The sequence below is a fragment of the Hippoglossus hippoglossus genome, chromosome 12 (genome assembly GCF_009819705.1).
Source record: "Hippoglossus hippoglossus isolate fHipHip1 chromosome 12, fHipHip1.pri, whole genome shotgun sequence".
NCBI lineage: Eukaryota > Metazoa > Chordata > Actinopteri > Pleuronectiformes > Pleuronectidae > Hippoglossus > Hippoglossus hippoglossus.
Genome location: NC_047162.1, coordinates 18,037,087 through 18,059,490, shown reverse-complemented (window position 1 = coordinate 18,059,490; position 22,404 = coordinate 18,037,087). Strand labels below are relative to the sequence as shown.

At 43.7% G+C, this 22,404-nt stretch overlaps 1 protein-coding gene across 6 annotated transcripts in view; it reads right to left on the bottom strand.

The window, feature by feature from the left end:
- Window positions 1–22,404, bottom strand: part of LOC117771827 (protein unc-13 homolog B-like) — a 53,845-nt gene that overhangs the window by 12,421 nt on the left and 19,020 nt on the right. Inside the window, exons 9-19 of one of the 6 annotated variants that reach the window (XM_034602615.1) lie at window positions 10,994–11,281; window positions 10,816–10,906; window positions 4,276–4,322; window positions 4,093–4,171; window positions 3,823–3,828; window positions 2,917–2,991; window positions 2,603–2,822; window positions 2,290–2,517; window positions 2,031–2,172; window positions 1,757–1,926; window positions 403–518 (exon numbers count right to left, since the gene is read on the bottom strand). In XM_034602615.1, the coding sequence (XP_034458506.1) occupies window positions 403–518; window positions 1,757–1,926; window positions 2,031–2,172; window positions 2,290–2,517; window positions 2,603–2,822; window positions 2,917–2,991; window positions 3,823–3,828; window positions 4,093–4,171; window positions 4,276–4,322; window positions 10,816–10,906; window positions 10,994–11,281 (1,462 nt within the window). Of the gene's footprint in view, window positions 1–402; window positions 519–1,756; window positions 1,927–2,030; window positions 2,173–2,289; window positions 2,518–2,602; window positions 2,823–2,916; window positions 2,992–3,822; window positions 3,829–4,092; window positions 4,172–4,275; window positions 4,323–4,806; window positions 4,830–5,149; window positions 7,569–10,815; window positions 10,907–10,993; window positions 11,282–22,404 lie in introns of those variants that run through there. The other 5 variants (XM_034602611.1, XM_034602613.1, XM_034602616.1 and 2 more) reach the window with 5 other exon arrangements.

Sequence of the window (22,404 nt, the reverse complement as noted above, 5' to 3'; positions counted from 1 at the left end):
TTTTTTAGACTTATTCCTCTTTTACACCAAAATTAACGGGTATACGTGGGTTTTATAAACGTGGGTAAAACTTTGCCTTTCTGTTATTATTGATTCCTGTTCACAAACACACAGGACACTTTATCCATTCCCATTGTAGACAAAAGACAGGTTTTATATGATGTTAGTGGGTTTTGTGACCAGTTGAAGAGAGGCTTTAAAATAACTATTGGTCTATTTAAGAAGAAAAGTGTGTCAGATTCCCAAATATTGGTGGCATCTTAAAAAATGTTTTATATTATTTGATCCTGTTACTTTACTAGCACTGTCCTACATATGATAACCCTGCATTACATCCTGTGTGCATGTGTGTTACATTAAACCAAACACATTCAATGGTTCCTGCAGAACCACACACTGTACCTCATGCAAACACGTGTACTGCACATGATACGGAGCCACTTTCTCCTCTCCCTTAATCTCCACGTTGATCTGCAGGCGAATGGCACCCGACACCGCCGACTTGTCCGTCCTCTTCTCTGTAATCAGACACAAACACATTCAGCCGCACGCACTCACACTCGCGTATCCTCTCGAGTCATAACGCTGATGCAATCCTGTGGCACATGGAACCAGGTCTGTTAACACAACACTAATTACAGACCATTAAGATAGCAGTTCTATTGTAGGGGGATCTGTTTCTACACGTTGATGGCAGTGCAGCGACGGCAGCGCTAATAGAAGTCCTGATCGGGAGGGAGACAATGGCAGGGGGGGACGTATGGATTCGCGCCTGATCATCCAGGACACTTGAGCTCTTGCTCGTCTGGAGGTGGAGTGCTCGGCGGCTCACCCCTGCTATTTGCCCTGACAGGCGCATCATTAGGGGTAATTTGTACATGTCGGCAGAGCGGTCGATTTCCGACTGGAGTGCTGCTACTTGATAATCACACATCAGGAGGACAAAGCGAGGAGAGAAAGGAGGGAGGGTGCTTCGGAGACAACGCTGATAAGAGTAGAGGAAACGTTTTGAAATGCACGGAGCGTATTACATGGCTGATAATAAATATTGCTTCAATTTCTAATTCCTAATGACTCCAACCTACAGGAATATTCTGTTAAACGTGGAGATCGAGGATAATTAAATCGAGCACTTTATATTTTTTCCCCACAACAGCAGATTTATAGGCGCATTCATATTCAGTACAATGTTGTTCCAGTGTAAGATTTATTATTGTCACAGTTAATTTCTGCACTTTAATCAAGCAGAAACAAAAGAGATGCTTTGTGCTTAAGAAGTGAACGACTCGCTCCTGTATTTAACATGGATGTGGAAATAACTTCTGGGGAGAGTTTATGCAGCAGCAGCTCTTGAATATAAATATAATGAACTGATAAAGTACAAATTATAATATCTGTATCCACGAGGGTGCAGTACCGGGGAAGTATAAATATTTCGGGGACTTTCATCAATTGTAAAGAGGCTGATTTAGAATTTCATGGAATGGGATTACATGGGAAAGCCAGTATTGTCATGCAGGCCAACATGGGCCTCGAGGCTGCTCCTCTTCTTCAAGGTACAAGAATGAAAAATGATACGTTGCTGCAGGCAAAGGAAACGTGGGTAATGAGGTTCAAACAAACCACTGACTGGACTTAAAAGTGACCTGCACACAGAATATACACGTTGAGAATGTTCATCTCATAAGAAGTAGATCAAATCCTCGATTAGGACAAAGTTTGGTCATCTTTAAACAGGGCAGGAGAGAGTACTGACCCAGGTTGTACCAGACGTCCATTTCTCCGCTCAGCGTTCGAACTTCAATGATACTCTGGCCGAGGAAATCATCAGATTCCCTCTTGAGACGCTGCTTCACCCTGGACTTGATGTCGTCATCCTCGTCCCACACGCGCACTTTGATTCGGTCTGACGAGTTGTGGCACTCACTAGTGAAAAGGAGGAAAATTAAATAGAAACATTAAACAAACAAACATTAATACAAATAACTTTTATACACAGGTTTTATTAACAATAAAATTCAGTGACTTACAAGTGGTACTTCTCCTCCCAGACAGGATTGAGGTTTCCATAAATGGTCTTGGTTCTTTTCTTGGTCTTTCCCACCTGAACTGTGACGTACGGATCGCTGGATCCCGTCTTGTCCTTCGCCTGAAGTCCTTGTGCACAAACAACTACACAAAGACACACACAGCAAACACGAGCATAAGAATTCCAAGTTTAATGCTTAGGTGCCGACGTCTGTGTTGAGCTGATCCACTTTTTTGTAACTTTGAATCTGTGGCCTGTACCTGTGATGGTGATCTTGGCCGACCACTTGGAGGTCCCGTCCAGAACGCTCTGTTTGATGGTCTTCATCTGCTGTGCGTGGATGGCTTTGCTGATGACAAACACTTCCCTGATGAGTTCGAAGATTTCCGGCTTGTTCCTCTCCCGGATCTTCATCCTGTCCTTCATGGCCATGATGATATTCTGAGTCTTGTCCTCAGCTCCGTGCTTAGAGCTCTTCTCCGCGGCACCTGCATGTCAAAGTAAAAAAATCCTTTGTTGGACTTCTGTGAACTTCACGTATGAGCATTTCCCCGTGTTTTGGGCTTTACTCACGCTGTAGACAGTCGGCGTTCAGCAGCTCTTGGCACTTCTCATGGCACTTGACACCGCACTCGGAGCAACGCATGCCTTGGCGGGCGATCCCCCACAACAGCCCCTCACACTCGTAGCAGTATGTTGGGGTGGTGGCAGTCCACACTTCAAAGTTATGCGGGGTCGTGCAAGATATGGGGTAGATGAGAGCCTGCAGCGTCTTCTTGTACACATGGGTTTTCTATAGATTGGAGAACGTGTATTTTAATGCACGGGACACACGACAAAAAATGATCTTGTGGCGATATTATCAATATTTCGGTTGTTAAACTCACCAGCTCCTCGTCCTTGAACGAGGACCGTGCAGCCATAGAAGATGCGATCCCCGCCTTCCTGGCTTGGACGAGCGACTGAGCCACAGGCGACAGAGGAAAGTTTACTTAATATTAGCGTTGAACATTCACACACACACACACACACACACACACACACACACACACACACACACACACACACACACACACACACACACACACACACACACACACACACACACACACACACACACACACACACACACACACACACACAACCCACAACCAAGCACACCCTCAAAATAATATCACTAAAACGGAGGGGGTCAGTATGGTTAAAAGGTGAGTGGGGAGGTTGTAAGGGTGGTGAGTAGGGTTACAACACAAACAGAAACATGTATTATATACTTCTATAAATATATACATACATGTGTATATGTATATATCAATAATTATGCACATTTTCCCTTTTGGTGAATTCTTACCAGATGATCAGAAAATAAATGAGTAATATTAGTTTTCCCAACTAGTGAAGTAAAGTAACAATAGTAGTAAGAAGTAATCATTTATACAAATGTTAATATTCTGAAGCAAAAGCAGCATCTGGCAAAAAATTGGGTGGTTAGTAATGTTTTTCAACCCATCAGTGATTTCCATGGCACAGCAAGTAAGAAAAGAAACAAACCAAAACAGTGGGGGGGGGATTAGGTGATTGGGTGTTTTACTGATAATATCAAGTAGGCAGAAAAGGCTTCCCATGACCAAGAGGATGCATGCAAACGTTTTAATTTGTGTTAAACGAGAGGTCTGAGATCAACACATGCTGCAAGACAGTCAGGTTTGAGGCAGCTGCTGTTTTATTAGTCCTACTTGATATTTTGTGGTTTAGTAAAAAAAGGGAGGGGCAGCTGGGTTCTATTAACTTACCATAGCCTGACCAAGGAGAGTGAATGCATTCAAGAGAGTTGTGGGGAATAGTTTCGGGGTTTAAGAGAGGAGGGAGAGAGAAATTAACAGTCTGGTTTCATATCTGTCTCGATAACAATCTCATCCCATGTGTAGCTCAGAGGTCAAACAGTAACTGTTGAGTTCTGCAGGTGCGTCTCTCGAACAGAAAGACGTGAACTCACAAAGAAAGTACAGAACAAACAGGGGTGATATATGACGTATGAGTGCAAAAGAAAGATGTGTACTGACCACGTCGCTGACCAAGGGGATCGGCTTCTTTTTACGAAGGTCTGGCATACTGTCGATTCCATACAGACCAGGACCACCACTGTGCCGGAAGAAAAATTGCGTGAATAGATAAATAACGGCCTCAGTGCACAAAATGGTCACAGCAAGAATATAAAATGAAAAAGGTAACTATAAATAACTTACCCCGGTTTGACCCAGGCCTGTCTCGGATTGGATTCTTCATCTCGAACCTAGAAGATATTGAATATATGAATCTAGGCTGGGAGCTTACATAGACTCACAGTATTGTTATGAGAAGAAAACAACAGATAATGGAAAAGTTCAATTTGGTTTAGTTTCACCTCTCTGATGTCACAGAACATGCAATGTAAAAAAAACAACAAGTGGTAATGCTTTTAAAACACGGGCACAAATAAACATTGATGAAGTTTATTTGTATGCAGATACAAAACGACAGATAAAGTTGTGGTTCACAGGTAAGCAGCTGAATTTAAGACACAGAGCTGGGGAATCATGTAGTATTTTCATGTAGTATCATTAGGATTTGACCGTGTGCTCAAGCGTCACTGAATATTTTGCAATAATTTTCAATTACACAGAGACGAGCAAAACAAATAATGGGGTAAACAATAACCACAATTATCAGACAGCGATTGAAATCAACAGAAATAAAGAACAGTGGCTTAAATGTGGAGCCAATGTTGGATGAGTGACCTGATTATCTTCTCTCCAACACTCTGCCAAGTAAAAACAAACAAATCACAGACGTATTAGGAGTTTGTGTGGAGAAGCTGCAGGTTAGAACATTTGCAAGACAGAGAAACTAAATCAACTAATCAACTTAATTCTGTTTAATCATTTTGATGATTACATTATTTAAAGTTAATGTTAAATTAATGTACAGAGAGGTGGTAAATTAAAGGAAAACCAAGAGACAGTATCTTAGTCAGGTGCTTCTTCCATTAATTAGTCACCATTCTGTATTTTTACTATTTTTATTACTGGACTTGCAAGTGATTTAAAGCTGGAGAAAATATCCTTAGAAAAAAAAAAATACCTGGGATGAACTCGTCTTGCGATTGGGATCCCTGAGACCCTTGAGACCCCTGAGACCCTTGAGAGCCATGGGAGCAATGGGAGCCATGGGAGCCATGGGAGCCTTGGGACCCCTGAGCAGATTTGGACAGTCTATGACGGGTTTGCCTCTTTTCTCTCAGAATGCGCTGGAAGTTTGCGATACGCTCTCTGTGACCGGCATCAGTAGGTTTTCCTTCATTGACCTCGTCAGGAACATGGTTTTCCTTGATTGGACTTAACCGCACCTCATCTGTTATGGGCACTGGATCCAGTGGATTCTCCTCTTGCCTCGGTGGAGAAGGATCTGGTGTCAGATCGAGGTTGGACTGTTCCCCATCTGTTGGACATTCTCCTTCTCCCTGTGACATTTCTACTGAGTGGGACGGAGTAGTCGTGCAGGGAGAGTGGCTCACTTGTTGTGGGGATGCTTGAGGATTTAATGACAGGTTCTCAGGTGTCTCCCCACAATCTACATAGACTGAAGCCTCACTTTCGTCCTTTGGAGTGACAAATTGTTCCTGATTCTCTGATAGACTAATGTCTCCTTCTGTATTGTCTGTATCGTTTTGCTTCTTCTTGGTTTCACTGACTTGCTGGATAGGGGACAGGGATGCCTCTAATCCACTACCGTCTGTCCCTTCTTCAGAGTTGGATCCTTCCAACTTTTTTAAAGCCCCTTTCAAAGCTGACCTAAAGGTCAGCACAGCCTTGCTGAAAGTTGTTACATCAAAACCTACATTGGGGGTCTTGTCTATACCATCAGAATCTATAACAGAAGACGCCTGGGACAATGATTCTCCTCCATCACCCCTGGAGATGCTGGGATCTGTCCACTCCCTATCCAAACTATCAGCGGACCCTAGATCAAGAGTTTGGGCAGAAGACGGACAATCATCACACGGTGAATGTGACTCCGGATAACCATCATCACAGTCTGTCAACAGAACAGTGGAGCAGCTCAGGCTCCTGGAGGGTCCACTGTCCAGATCATTTGCACAGGCGTCCACGGTATGGTAACCTGAACTATACGAGTAGGGAAAGTTTGTAGCATAGTTGCAGTTCAGTTTTTCTTCCTCAGTTTGTAACCTTGGTGGTCTCCAGTCCACCGTACTCGAAGAGCTGGGAGGAGAGTTGCAATGGAGTCCGAACAGCCACGAGAGATGCTCAGAACTGTTGTGTGAAGAATGACCTGGTGTGGTGCTCCGTGTTTCATCTGTGGCACACCTGTCCCAAACATGAAGACAATTATCCACCTCTTCTCCGCTGTTGGCAGAGGAGCAGATGTCCTCCTCACTCCAGCCTCCTTCTGCACTTCTACTGTGCTGGATATCAGCAGAAGTCCATCTATCATACTCGGTTTTACCAGAAAGAAAAGCTGCTTCTGGACAGTTGGAACTGTGACAAGATGACAAAGAGCTGGTGCTTCGGTATTCATGGCCACCATGAAGCTCCAGGTAGCAGAGGTCAAGGTTTGTAGTCCTTAGCATGTTTAATTTCAAACGCTGCTCTTGGCTCAGTTGGTCCATTTGCTGGTCTGGCTGACTGAGAGTGTTTCCATCAACGTGCCATCGTTTAAATGTTCTGTGAGAAGGTATACATGTTAAATCTTTGCGGTCCAGCACTGGACTAGTGTCTCTACAGTAAAGAGATGTGATAGCATTCTGTCTACCCAGGCTTCCGCGCCTGATACGGGGTGTTTCGGAAACATGACTCGGATGAGCTTCAGCCGAAGCCCCAGAGTACATCTCACCTATTTCACTGAGCACTGCATCCACACAACAAGATACTTCATCCACTGAGCCTCGCACAGATGTGAGATACAGCCTCAGGTCAGAAATCTCCTCCTGGATCTTGTTGATGCCTTTTAGCTCTTTCATGATATGTTCCACTATGTTACCAGAGCCTTGTTCTGATTTCTCCTCCTCTTCCTCCACATTCTCCTCTTTACTCTTGGTCCTGTCAGTGAGCCTGGATATAGCATTGTCCAAAATCCCAATGCCATCCTGGCAATCAGAAATGGTGTTGTCAGCTTGGCAGCAGGTAGTGTCCACCAATGACTGGACATGCTGGGACCTATCCTCTGCCCCCTGCAGGCACTTCTGGGTCGTTCTGTGAAGGCTTTGCCCAATTTTGGGGCTCTGTGATCCCTTCCTCTGCAGATCTCGCCTCTGTGGCGAGGCTGGAGGTAGCTCTGAAGTGTAGGGTTCATCATGACCACTGAGCTGTCCTCTGGGGAACATCCCTGAGGAGTGGCACTCGTGATTAGTTGTTCCCACACATGGACAAACCACTGCCTCAGTGTCTCCGCAGTGGTGTGAGAACAAGTTAGGATCTCAAACTGAAAAACGACTGAGTGCTGACACGATGACTGACTTAAGGAAACTGCATTATTTTGACAACAAAGCAGAGGAAACTCTTGATATTTCAGAATTTAATTAACTAAAAGTTAACAAAATCAAATAAATATGCTTTCATTTCATGACCAGAATCCTAGAAAGAGCAAAAAGGAGTAAAGAATTAAAACTTCTGACACTGTGATTACAAGGTAGTTGTCAGCTGTCAACAAACTATGACCATGCAAAGTTCGGTTAATACACTTTAACACACATGACATCCTACATGTATATTTGAGGTTAGCGTGTGAGAGCGAGAGACAGAGCTTGTCTGTAAAGTTAAGACACGTGATGGACAGCATTGTCTTTACTGACCTCCACTGAGTGGCAACTTGAAGAACGAGCACCATGCAGCTGCTCAGATCTCTGTAATTAGGACGCTTTGGAAAGACAGCACGGTAATTAGATGACAGGTCAATTCTCTCGTCTGAGGCTCTGTCACTCGTTCAGACCCCTGCCAGCTGCACAGCTTGATAGCTCTGACCCCTGGCCTACAGCCTGTGCACTTATATGTTCTGTCTACTTATATGTTTACACCGGGGATCAGAGAGAAAACTGCATTTCAATCTACGTCCTGTACACACGGCAGAATTGACAATAAAGTTGACTTTGACAGGATTTACTGTGCGGCCAGAACGCAACATAAATCTGTCTCTTATGCTCACTGCATTCCATCAGAGTAAATACTAGACGGAGATCAGTGTTGTCATATTCGTCAATAGAGAATAACCACGTGAGGTGTTAGACAAATGTTTTTTTAACTTGAATTCAAGTAAAGCCTTAGACAAACACACTAATCCTTGCAGCACAGTTTCTATCTTTTAAAGTGTCCGGCCCAAGAGGGATGTTTATCTCAGGTAGGAGATAAGGTCTTTCATAAGCTATCATAGTAACATGACATGCAATGTGCCTTCATTATAGTTTTGGGACGAGAATTTCCCTTTTCCATTTGGCAAGTTATTCTAAAGAGTGAATAGTTGCTAACTACATTACACTCCCACTGCACTGAAAGTATTCAATATGCATTTTAGCCCTGAAGGTTTGTACCAGCCTGATAAGAGTTTGGAAGGAAGAAAATCCTTTGAGAATATAATGTTTTGTATCACTACTCTGAATTAAAAATTAATATATTATGAAATTAACTTGGAGCATTATGATTTCTATTAAAAATATCATTGTCTAAATTTTCTGTCATTTGTGATGAATTATTAAATCCTCTGTACAACACGTTAAATACTAAATAACGTTCCACTCATATACACTTCTGTATTAACATGCATTATTGAATCAGTCCACACAAACTTGAACTAAATGCATATAGATATGTATTAAAATTAAAACCTCACCTTACCTTGTATGGTTATAATCCTGATAATTAAAATAAAGAACAACCTGTAGATATCGTCTTTCAAAAATCTGTAAAATCCACACTAACGATCCATAAGGGGGACTTCACTTTTTTTCAAAAATGTATCCCAGTTGTATCATTGAACGTTTTTCTCTGCCTCAATCAATCCTGCAGAACTTGCAGGACACAGGAAACAGCCGAATCCTTAATTTCTACCAGCAGAATGTCAAGAGCGACAGTGGCAAACAACAACCTCGCAGCGGTTCCCCCTCAGTTAAGTAGCTGTACATCCCCTCCCACCCTCTTGCATCCTCCACTCGCTCTCCCTCCGTCCTCTGGCGATGTATTCCAGCACGAGGGTAATCTGAGGCTGTAAGACTGCCAGCACTCAATCTCACTCACTCTTCTCTTTACCGTTTCCACATCTGCCTGCTGCCGCGATTACCAATATTTCTCCTTCAATTCACAAAAGTCCGTTTGCAATGGTGATAAAATACACCAGCAACACTCAGTGATTTCTATTCAAAGTTTGAAGCTCAGTGATGTGATTTGCCGATGTGCGCCACTGCCAAAAATTCTCGAGGAAATTGTAAACATGTCACACGTCTCCTTTCTTTCAGATTTTTCTATTTGAAACAAGCCTGTAAAGATGTTTTAGTGTCACGTCGGGCGTTCTTATTATTATTCTGGTTTCTGTGACACCGCTCGACAGCTTAACAACCAATTCTAATTCATTACAGTCTTCTCAGCATTTTGCTTTGTGTCCTAAGTGTTTCCCTAAGTCCTGTAATAAATGGCAGTTAGACAGCTTTCATCTCGCTCTCCATTTAGGCAGGCGTGTCTTCAGGCAGGCGTCACTTACAGTACATGTTCGTCTCGACCAGTCCATGGAAAGCAATCATTGTAATGGAGCCAAGCGACCAGGCTACGAGAGGCTACTCATTTACTGCCACACCATAACAAGATTAATGCAGGGGATGGACCAGTTAGCTGAGAGACTCTGATGTTTTCATTATGAACACTCTCCAGAGAGTTTAGATGGACGCAGGATACACAGGATAGACGCACATTCTCCAGAAATGGTTAGAAATTGGTCTGGTATGACACTTCAGGGCATCTGATGCTAAAAAAAAAGGCTTTGCCATGTGAATTTGAGAACATTGGATACACTGACGTTAACAATTATCTAATTCCGTCTTATTCAGAAAGATAAGTGGCTCTTTGTCACCTAATAAATAAAATAAATAATAACTTAATCAGAAAATTATACAGAGTAGAAAAATGTGAAATAAACAAAGGATAAACATCTCTGAAATTGCCAGGTCTCCTCATCCCTTAAATTGTTTTCTCTCACTAGAAAAGAGAATAATGTGAAGATAAGATTAATTAATGAAGACTGAGACTGAGGAAGCAGAGATTGAGAATATAAAATGTACGGCAAAGGTGATATATAAAAAATTTCACATCATCTCACATCACCATTTAATCAGCAAATGTTTGCTGGACCATTGTAACCAGTTATGACCAGTTAACTAGAATTAAAATACCATGTTGGTGGGAAACATCCGGTGAAAGAAAATCAAATTCTCTCACTCTCAAGTACAAAATGATTTCTGGGGTGAGGATGAATGGATGAAGCATTGAATCCATAGTAGTTTCACTATTACAACTCAGAGGTCATCAAAAATAAAAAATTCAAATGACAGAGACATTGCAGATATTATATGATTCTAATACATTTCAGTGCATATTCTTAAACAACCAGAGAGATTCAACTAAACCAAATTAAAAGAATTGGGAGTGTTTGTCAGACATGTGTATGTGTGGTGGGGGTAAGGAAGAAGAAGAGGGTCAGAACATATGTTATGTCAGACATTGGGGTCAAACACAGGAAACAGTTCCTACCTCCCGGAGCTGAACCCTGACTTTATTGATGGCCTTCAACCAATGAACTCTAGATGGGGAAAACGGTAACGGTGGTCCATCATCTTGGAACCTAGACAGCGTGAATATAACAGTCAAGTGGCAGCATCTTCATTATAGTAAATACAAAGCCAAGTTGAGTTCTGAAAGAGGAAAGTACCTTTGGAGTTTAGACGATACTCTCTCCACTGGGGTGCCATTTGTCAGGCTTCGTCCTGATTCCGGAGTCAGCCGATGAATCTCCTGCTCGCCAGCCGGAGAGTGTCCATTGGTGGGAGCGTGTCCGTTAGTGCGTGGCTGTCCATTGGAGGAGGGGTGAAAGCCGGTGCTGTGGAAGGAATGGAAGGACTCCTCCAGTTCTGACCCTCCGGTGCTCTCGTGACCACTAAGCTGGGAGCTGGTCTGGCTCAGGTTTCCTGATGACCCAAAACGACTACTTTCCACTGGACTACATGGGTGAGAGAGGAGTGAGGAAAATATTCAATATTAAGAAAATTCTATTACTAAATATGTATATATTTATATATTTTTCCCTTTAGCCAAAGCTAGATAAGAAGGGATTGTTACATAAAATGAATGTTAAAAACAGAAAGTTTGAACTTTTTATACTGCTGAAAAGGTCAATATACAATTAAAGACTTTTGGGACGTAACAAACCCAACTTATCTCATAAAAAGATTTACAAACAAACAAAGCAGATGTCTACTTTTATCAATATAGGATTCATTGGTATCGTATACGCACAAAGAGGCTGTTGCATGATGGAAAATAATGAAAATGTTCATTAAAACATTAGATTATATTCAATTTTGTGATGTGAGGTAAAAAATATCTTGTCATTACTAAAAAGGTTGTATTTCTGCACACGACTATATCTGCATATTTGAGTGTCCTACAATGGGTAAAGTATATCTATGCAGACAGTAAAAAATGCAAAGTTAACCCTAACTCTAACCCAATTTCATTTTAAGGGTCATATGTTGTTCAATGGTGAGGAATGTACTTTAACAGACAAAATAATTATTCCCAATTTAAAATGATAGACAACACAAATGAGAATTCCATGTTCAAACAAAATTTACAGTACTTGTAATATCTTGACAGTCAGTCTTATATTTAACATATAAACATGCCTCTTCATAAATTAAAATTAAAACTTAAAGACCATAAGTGAATTTGGATATTTTGCACTATGGATCTTTGAGGCTTACTATCAAAATTAACATAATTTAAGTATAAAAGATAACCAATCAGTCTTTATCAGAGTAGTAGTACATCTAATCATGTCTTAAATGCAGTAGTTAATTACTTTACATCTATTTTTTAAATTGTCCATGTACAAATATGCAAATTTTGTTTTGGAATTCTGTTTCATAATCACAAATGAAGTTATGGGAGATGCTAGACATGAAATTACACATATCAAAGAATAGACACATACACACACACAGAGAGACAAATATGTAAGATCAAGCTAAAACTGAAATGAAACTGGTGAGGATGGATTGCAGAGCTGGACAGGGAATACATTTTTTCCAAAATGTCAATGCATTATAAATGGTGAGGGATAAAACCATTTATCATGCTTTTACTAGCCTTTTTGCATTCAACAGATCCTTCTTGAACTGGTTGTCCAGCTGCATTCCAGAGGTAGGACCTGCAGAGGGGGTTGTTTCTACAAGCCTGTCCTTCTCCTCTGGGGTCAGGGATGCTGAAGGATCTACTTCAGGAGTGGAGATGCAGATCTGGGGGGTTTCTACTTCATCGTTGGAACCTACCAATTTAGGTTTCTGGGCATCAGAGGTTGCAACCTTTTGTACAGTGGGCGTTTGACCACTTGTTGCTGTGTTGATAGTTTTGGGCTGAGATGTTACAACTGGAACAGCTTGTGGCTTGGGTGGCTCTGCCTGCCAGGGAAAACTTATTTTGGTCCCAAATAATGAAGTGCTGGGTGGCTCTTGTTTACCAGCAGCAGGCTTTTCCTCTTGGAACAAACTGCCAGAAAGGTTTTTAAATCCTGAAAATAGACCACTCCCTGCTTCTGTTTGAGCCCCTAATGGAGCGCCTGTTGACATTGCAGGTGAAAATAAGGATCCAAGTGATTTTCCCGCCTCACTTTGAGCTGATATAAACCCAAATAGAGACTTGGCCTGGGGTGGCTCTGTTTTATTGGGCAACTGAGTAGGTTGAGGCGCTGTATCTCCTTGTTGGGTGTTAGGTGGGGCTGATTTTTCACTTTCGTTACTCTCAGGGTCTCCCTTAATGACCATGGGCTTCTCATGTATCACCTCTCCATCAACAGGTGCCATTTCTTTTGTGGTGTTATCCATCTGACTGGTGAGGTCACATGTACTGCTTATTAAAGCACTTGAAACAGCAGCGGTTTCTGGACAAGCTGCCTCAGATGCCACACCACTACTATTTGTTAGGCTGCCAGATTTAACTTGATCATTGTCTGGTAAAGTTGAGTCGACCGCTTTATTTGTACCAGTGTCAGTAGCAGATGGAACTTTTTGTATGACACTTTCATTCTTAATCTGTGGTTGTGGAGTAGTGCTAGATGTTGACTTGGGCTCAGATGGCATCGGTTCAGATGGCTTGGGTGGTTGTGCCATACCACCAAATAAAGATCCCCCTATGCCCCCAAGAATTGAGGCTCCAGTCTGTGATCCTGCAGTTTGAGCAGTGACTCCTCCAAACATTCCTCCAAGTAAAGAACCACCTGGCTGTGCTGTTGCTGCAGATCCGCCAAACATGCCACCTAATAAAGATCCACCAGTCTGAGGGCCTGCAGACTTGGCAGAGGATCCTACTCCAAACATCCCACCTAATACCGAGCCTCCTGTAGTAAGGGGGGTTGTTTGTGGACCAGACTGAGGAGCAGACCCTTTGAATAAACCTCCCAGTAATGATCCCCCTGTCTGTGGAGCTGCTGTCTGGGTGTTTGAACCTCCGAAAATACCCCCTAAAATTGATGGTCCAGTCTGACCAGTACCAGCTTGAGGTGTTGTTCCTCCTAGTCCAAAGAAGGAGCTCTTGTTCTGTTGCTGATTACCTTCAGGAGCTGCAGTTGCTGGTTTGAACAGAGAGGACATAAAATCTGTAACTTTATCCGCTGATGAGTCAACAACAGATTTCTCTGGCTCTGGAAGCGTCTGTTGTCCCTGAACCACAGAACTTGCTGATTGAGTGGCTGGTGTTTCCTCTTCTATTTTAGGTGGAATTGAATCTTGAGCTGATGGACCACTCACATCCTCTGGTCTCTCAACTTGTTGTGCTGGTGCACAAATTTCAGATTCTTTATGTTGAGTAGTTTCAGTGAGAGCAGTTAGCTTAATAGCATCTTGGCAATTACCTTCTTCTGTGAGATCGGTTTTGGAAAAGCTTGCCTTAAGACACGGGGCTGTACCATCAGATTGCTGTAGTGTTTCTACCTGTTCTCTGCTTTTGGTAGTAGTATCAATTGCAGATGTTTCAGTAGTAGCTGAAGCAGTGTCATCAGTGGTCGTTGGTAGAGCAGTTACACTTGAAGTAGTATCAGCAAGAGCTGTGGTTAATATTTTCTTGTCATCACTAGATGTTGGTGTAGCTGTTGCAGTCGGTGTTGCAGGTGGAGCAGATCCTCCAAAGGCTGAAAGCAAACTTTTACCAGGTATCTCATTCGGAACAGAAGCTCCGGGTAAAACACCACCGAGAGGAGATGTACCAGCAGGCACAGTGGTGGTTTGAGAAGATGAACCCCCCAAAATACCTCCCAATAATGAGCTGCTATTTGGGGTTGTTGAATTTTGGGTGGTGGCCCTTCCAAAGAGTCCACCGAAGGACCCACTATTCTGAGATGTTGCAGTTGAAGCTGCAGATACTCCAAAAATCCCTCCCAACACAGACCCTGCTGTCTGAGATCCAACAGCTTGGGGAGCAGATCCGCCAAATAAGCCACCAAGTAAGGATGCTCCTGCCTGAGGTGCAGAGCCTCCAGTCTTACTGGGGTCAATCTGAGGTGCAGATCCGCCAAATAATCCACCAAGTAAGGACGTTCCTGCCTGAGGAGCAGAGCCTCCAGTCTTACTGGGGTCAATCTGAGGTGCAGATCCGCCAAATAAGCCACCAAGTAAGGACGTTCCTGCCTGAGGAGCAGAGCCTCCAGTCTTGCTGGGGTCGATCTGAGGTGCAGATCCTCCAAATAAAGCACCGAGTAACGATCCTCCAGTTTGAGAAGCAGGCGTTTGGGGTGCAGAGCCTCCAAACATTGCTCCAAGTAAAGAACTTCCAGTCTGTGGAGAGGGCTGAGGGGCTGAACCTCCAACTGAAGATAACAAACCTATGGCTGGTGGGTCCTTGAGTACAGATCCTGGTGCAGTAGTTGTAGGACCTGTCTCCCGAGGACCAGGCTCAGTGCTGGGCCCAGAAAATAATGAAAGTATACTTTTTCCTGGACCATCAGAAAGTAATCCAGTTTGTAAGGATGGTGCTTGTGGGCCAGATCCACCCGACATAGACAACAGACCAGAGGCTGGCGGTTCTTTAGGGGGAGCAGGATCCTGGGTTGCGCTTTCTGTGCTTGTTTCCTTTTGCACAGTGACACTTTCTGAAGTTGGTTGCACAGATGCAATATCAGTGTCTTTGATTGTAGTATCCACTGTGGAATCTGCAGTGCTATCTGTGGATAGTTTAGCACTAGCATTGCTCTTTTCAGTTGATATTTGACTGATAGTTTTTGACACTGGCACATGGCTACTGGAAGCAGATGACATTTGGGTAGAACGTTGTAGATTAACAGTGTTTGGCTCATTAGTACCAGTGACAATAGCAGATGATGACTTTGAATTTTGTACTTTAGTTGCTGCAGTTCCTGGTGTAGAAGACATGTTTGCACTTCCACCAGCTCCTGGTGTTTGAGGAGTACTTGGGCTGCCAAACATGGAGAACAAAGATTTTCTTGGACTCTCACTAGAGCTAGACAATCCACTCAACATTCCACCGAGAACAGAAGTGGCTGACTGCCCTTGTGCTTGAGGTTGCACTTGTGGTTTGGATTGTGTCTGAGGTTCACCATGTTGACTTTGTGATTGAGGTGCTCTTTGCTGAGATGCCATTGTTGCTGGGTGATTCTGTGAAGGACTGGGTTCGTTAAATATTGAGAACAATCCCTTCATTGGGCTTTCAGTTGAACTTGATGAACCAGACAAGATTCCTCCTAGAATAGATCCTGTCTGGGCTGTAGACTGTTGGGTGTTGGAACCACTGAACATGGAAAGGAATCCTGCCGTTGGGGGCTCTTTTGGAGGAGCAGCTCCCTGTTGAGGTGTCTCAGGGGTAGGCTTGGTTTGAGGAGGCGTTTGCAGAGGACTTGATCCTCCAAACATTGTTAATAAACTTTGACCAAGTGATTCCTGTTGGGGAGGTTGTGGAGCTGCACTTGGAGGATGTGGTTGAGGCACAGACCCAGTTTTAGATGCAGCCTGTGGAGGATTTGGTCCACTAAACATTGATAAAATACTTTTACCAAGTGATTCTTCTTGTGGAGCTGTAGCTGATGCAGGTGTTTGAGGTGTTGGTCCAGCTGCTGTTGCTCCTGTCAGCATTTCTCCAATTGAAAACCCAAATAGCCCACTGGATGGTTTAGTTGCTGCTTCTTCTTTTCTCTTTTCTGAAGGAGGTATTGTAAACGACTGGCTTGTAGCAGGGCCTGCAGAAGAATTGGGAGGAAATACTTGGGAAACACTTTTGTTTGGAGGGTGAGTCTGTGGGCGAGAGGTTCCACTTTGGTCCATAGTTCTTTGTCTCTGTATACCCTTAGGTTTAGCTGCTGATGCCAGTGAACTCTCAGTAACACTGGGTTTCATTTGCTGCTTTTGTGGTGTAGATGGTTCAGGACTAAACAAGCTGCTTATTGATCCAAATAGATTTGAAACTCCTGTAGCCTCTGGTAATGAAGCAGTGCTGCCAGTTTTGTTTTGCTGGTTGAGAGATGTCTGAGAAGATTTCTGGGGATCTGGCTTGGTTTCCTCTATGCCTACTGCTGATTTCAGAAAGTTCATGAAGCCGGCCTGTGGCTGTTCAGATGGCTGCTCTAATGGGATGTCCACTGGCTTATCAGTAGCGAGTTGTCCGGGTGGTAACGGTTTAATAAAAGATTCTTTTGATCCTAAAGGCACTGTGGCATTGGGTGGTGATGGTGGCGGGGCTGCTTGTTGTGCCATGGTAGTCTGACGTGAAAGTCTAGGTTTCTGTGCAGTTGTATGAGATTGTGTTGAGGGGGGAGTCGCTTGAGCAGTAGTCGGTACAGTGGGTAAGATTCTTCCCTGTGTGCTACCTGGCCTCTGTATTTCTTGTTTAACAGTTTCTGGCTGAGTCACAACAGCGGTAGATTCTTCCTTGATTATCTTTGACTTCAGACTTTGGAATCCTGACGTAAGAATGTTCTTAGACTGTTTGTCAGTAGCTTGTTCACACGAGGGTATGTTGGTTTTGTTCGGTTCCACCTGTGATGTCTTGCCTACAAAAGAGGATATGAGGGAAGAAATCTTCCTGACTTGACGGTTAGGTTGCTCTTCTCCTGGAGACACTCTCTTCCTCCATTCTTCCTCTGATACATCATCTGCATGCTTTACTCTAACCCCAGTGGATGAACGCCGGCGTTGGCTAGGTTGGTAACAGTTGTTAAGTAGCTGCTGATTGGAATCCATCATAGGAGAAGAGTTCAAGGAAACAGCAACCTTCTGAGCTAGGAACGTCTTGATTTCCTGGTTGTTCCAACAAGGACCAGCATAGTCTTTATTGCGACAAGAAAGATCAATAATATCTCTGTACTGGTCTTCATAGACATTACTGGGCCGTCTCGGATCCATCCTGACTTTGTTTAAAATGTAAGATGTGAAATCTACTTCCTGTTGCCCTTTTGACAGAAAGGAATTTTCGAACATCTGAGAGAACTGCTCGAGATTTAGATTCATTATCTGATTTCCTTTTTGATAGGCAGCAGACAAATCTAAGGGGGCATTGAGAAGTTGAGAATCACAGTGATCCTGACCAGGTAGCCAAAGAAGCTCATCCTCATTGTAAAGTGGAATTTTAAAGCCACAGACCGAAACCATTTCATTGTGCAGCCACGCACTGGGAAAGCTTTCTTGATTCTGTGTAGACTCGCCTTCAGGACCACATGCATATACATATTCACCTGCTGTATCTGTAAGTAAGGCATAAATGTACTCATGGTCTGTGTAAACAAAGTAGCCACAGTCCCCATCATCTGCTGGCCACCACATTCCTTGCTCCAAAAGTGCGAGCCACTGCTGATACCATTCAGTGTCCTCAAGATAAGGGGAGTCTTCTACTTCTGTATTGGCATTTGGGGGACGCTCTGAATCCACTGTTCTGTCCAAATTCAATGGATTCTGATGGATCCTGCCGTCAGAATGAAAGTTTGGTAAGACTCCGTTATCCATTCCATTTTTCCAGTTTGCTGAATAAGATAAACTTGGTGCAGTCTCCTCATAATAGCCTTCATGATATGAAACCCCATTCAAGCTGTAAGTGCTACCACCATTAAACTGGCATCTCCCAGACTTCCCAGTGCTTTGTTGTTTAGTGGTTAGGTTCAATGCACCCTCCTCATTAGGTGGATATTCTGCACTTTGCAAGTCAACATAACTGTTCCACAATTTCCTCTTGGGATATGGATCTCCATTCCTGTGTTCATCGTACTCATATGGTCCAACTTGCCCTTGGGGACAAACAAACCCTTGCCACTTGGAAGGGGAGTTAATTGGCTGATTGATGTTTGGAGAGCTGGAGTGAAGAGGAGGGGCCTGTAATGGCACACCTTCACAGTTCTGGCTATACCCTGGATCTTGTTCCTGAAGCTGATAATTCAGTGACTCGTTCTGAAACTGCTGCCATAGAGCACTTTCACGGATCCATTGGTTTTCATCATACGAAGGACTTACTCCATACTGGGACAACTGGTCTTGGTAAAAACTTTGACTTGTAGTTCCATATAAAGAGGGGGTGCTTCCACCAATATATGGCTGCATGTTCTTGATTGAAGAACCTGCATTGCTTTGTAAAGGGGAATTAATATGTCCTGTACTAAAAGCCATTGGGTGACCTAACTGAAGTGAGCCATAATAATTTAACTGTGATAAATTACCTGTGCTGACTGATGAGTAGGATGCCTTACTCTGAAGAGATCTTGCATAAGTAGCTGATGTTCTCAAGTCTAAACTCTCAGTATCAACTGAGACAGGTGCACTTATCATAGCATGTCTGCTCTGCCCTGGATTGAGAGCCCTTGGAACATCTCTTTGGCGGCAGTCTCTTCCAAAATCACTGGTAGTATTTTCTAATAATCCTGAATGTGCCTCTGGTTTTTGTTCTGTCATCTGACCTGATATTTCAACTTGTTTATGAGTTAAAGAGTCCTCGGTTACATTCTTGCTGAATAATCTAGTTAAAAGCCTCTGCTGGCCAGTTTGTGAAATCCTCTTCTCTTTCACGGCATGCTCTTGTGAAGGTTGTGTGAAATCACTGTGTGCCTGTGTTTGTGGCGGGTTCGTCATTGTTACTGTATGATTATCGGCTTTTGGATGATACAATTGTGCATTTGATGTCTGGCAGGTTGTGTCTGTGTTTTCAGATGATTTTGTCAACTTATTAAACAACCCTGAGAGAACCCCAGACTGACTTTCTCCAGACTCCGGCTGAGTCTGAGCAGGTTGCTGAGCCATATTTTCTGAGGAGGATTTGAATAATCCAGACAGCAGACCACTTGCTTGAGTGGGTTTTTGTGTTGTGGTGTTTTCGGGTTGAGTTTGACTGGAATTGGGGACATTCATTGTCTTTGTTTGCTCATGGCTGGATATTCTTGGGGCGATTCCATGCTGTTGAGCTGTTGGCTGCTGTTTTGTATTTATGCTGTCTGCTGAAGCAAATTTAAAAAGACCAGATAAAAGACCACCTTGTTGGGATTGTTGGAGTGGAACAGTTTGTTGTCGAGTAAAACCTGGTTTACAAGTGTCCTGTTGGAACTCTTGCTGACTTGGCGTTCTCTTCCGGAGCTGAGGCCCTCGCTCTGAACCTGGAATATGCTGTTGTTTGATTCCCTGTTGATTCTGTTCAAAGCTGTTGTATTGGTTCTGGCCTGTTTGGCTGCCTGAAACATTCTCAGATGATGCAAATTTCAGCAAGCCAGACAACAGCCCCTTTTGCTGAGGTTGTGTTTGTTGAAATTCATCCTGGGTCTGCTGCTGACCAGAGTAATCGCTGTGGGTGTTCCTCTGTTTCTCAGCTTCAGATTGCTGTGTGTTGTGTGGTATATTTTCTGTTGAGGAAAACTTCAACAGCCCTGAGAGAAGCCCCCCCTTTGGAGGAGCTGAAGAAGATTGTTGTGGGGGAGGGTGATGAGGAAACTGGGGGGGATTATTGCTATGGGAAGCCTGCTGTGGCGAACTGCCAGACAGGTCCCCGGTAGACCCGAATTTAAGTAGTCCAGATAACAGTCCTCCTTGTTTTGGTTGATTAGAGCCAACGTGAGAGACATCCTCAGCTGAGCTTCCTTTTATAAGACCTGTCAAAAAACTCTGTGATTCAGGCTGATTGGGAGGTTGACGCTGAATTCCATGACTAGCTGCTGTTGGTTTCTGATGTGATGTATCCTGAGATGTGACTTTGCTGTCCTGAGATTGTGGATTACCGGCCAAACTCTGGTCCACATTAGAGGAGGCTGGGGTGGGGTTAAAGATGCTGGAAAACCATCCTTTCTCAGTGCTTTCCTGAGGAGCAGCAGGATTCTGGGTAAAGGTGTTGGAGGTTTTTAACGTTGAATCATGATGCGATTGCACAGGATTCTGTATGTTCATGGAGGCACTAACATTCTCACTGGATGCAAACTTTAAGAACCCTGAGAGCACGCCTCCTTCTGCTTTGGGACGTTGCTGCGTGGAGACATTTTCCGAGGACAGAAAAGGCAGTGTAGGCTTGCTACTCGATGATGGGTCCTCTACTGGTTTTTGGGGACAGGGATTCTCTGCAGATCTAAATACTGGATACACTGCCACAGGTGGAGCCCCCTGAGGTGGAAAGTGGCCAGCAGGTGCGATCAATGAACTTAAAGACTTTCTCAAAGGGCTGAAGAACCCAGTGTTGGCTGATTGTGTTTGGCTAGTCGGCCTCGCTGGCCCAGGAGCCGGCATGTTTTCTTGTTTGGAAATCACTGGATTTTGTCTCCCATATATATTTTCATCTTGATTGTGTCCCAAATATGATTGTGATGAGCTTCTTAATTTCCTACCTCCATCTACTGTCATATCCTGCTTCACTTGATGCACACCTTGATGAACACCTTGAGAATATTTAGTTTCTGGTTCCTGGTTTATTTCAGCTGAATTTCCATTTACTCCTGCTGAAAAAAGTTTTAAAGGATTCAATTTCCCCAAAACAGAGTTTTCTGTAGCACTTTGAGGTTTGGTTGCAAACTCTGCTACGTGTTCTTTTGAATTTCTTTGAGTCTGACTCCACGTGGGAGCTTTTGTTTCTGTATCATGACCTTGTGTCTTGGCATCATGTGGTAGCTGAGAAGACAGAGATCTGAATGATTTCTCAGGAGAAGTTTCTACCGGAGATACAACAGCTACAGGAGCGGAACCATTTGATTTGGGAATAAGAGACAATAGTTTGGTAAATCCAAATTGTGAGGATTGTCCTGATGGCGCTTGTGGACTCGGGACAGGCTGCTTGGGGGCTCCTCCTACTCGGTCAGTGAGAGAACTGAATAATGAGCTCATGGCATTTTTTACCCCTGAGACGCCCTGGTCAGAGGAATCCTGAGACTGGGGGGTTTCTGCTTTTGGATCCTTTGCTGAACTCACTTGTTCATCTCCAAAAGAATCTGTTCTGTTGCTACCCAGAGATGAGAGCCTGGATTTGTTTGATTTAGGAAGGGAACCGTACTTGCTAATTTCCTCCTCTTTTTCAGCAAGGTATTCAGAAACTGTTTCAACAAGACACTGGAGCTCGTCCATAGGGTCGACATATTCATCACTTGGTTCCTCGACGGGCGAGAGCATTGCCTCCGGGGTCCATCCTCCAATTCTAGCTTTTCCAGGCTTCTTCTCCCGAAGACCCTGAGAATTTTCAGAGTGACCTTCATAGGAGAGAGAATACCTGTCTGTGTAATGTCTGGCAATTTCAGGGTGAAAGTCTTCTGCTCCAAAGGCAATGTCGTCTATATCGTCCTCTGCTTCCATGGCGTAGTGCAGATCTTCAGAACCATCTAAATCAAAATGGAACCGCGACCTCCTTCTAGAATCTTGCTCTTTTTTGTACGCCACATAATTCTCTAAAGTGTGGTCCAGCTCATTTTTAGCCCACATCCTTGTCTTGTAGAGAAGCCCATTCTTGTACGGCCTGAGGCATGATGTCATTCGCTCCTCCTCTTCCTGCATCTCTTCCACCTGCCTCATGAACAGCTCCCCTCTCTTCTCACGAAGCCGTGCGAGGTCAGAGGGAAAAGCCTCTTCTCTCATTTTGTCGGCCTCTGTACCGAGCAAACCTCCCGGGTTCCTTATCGTT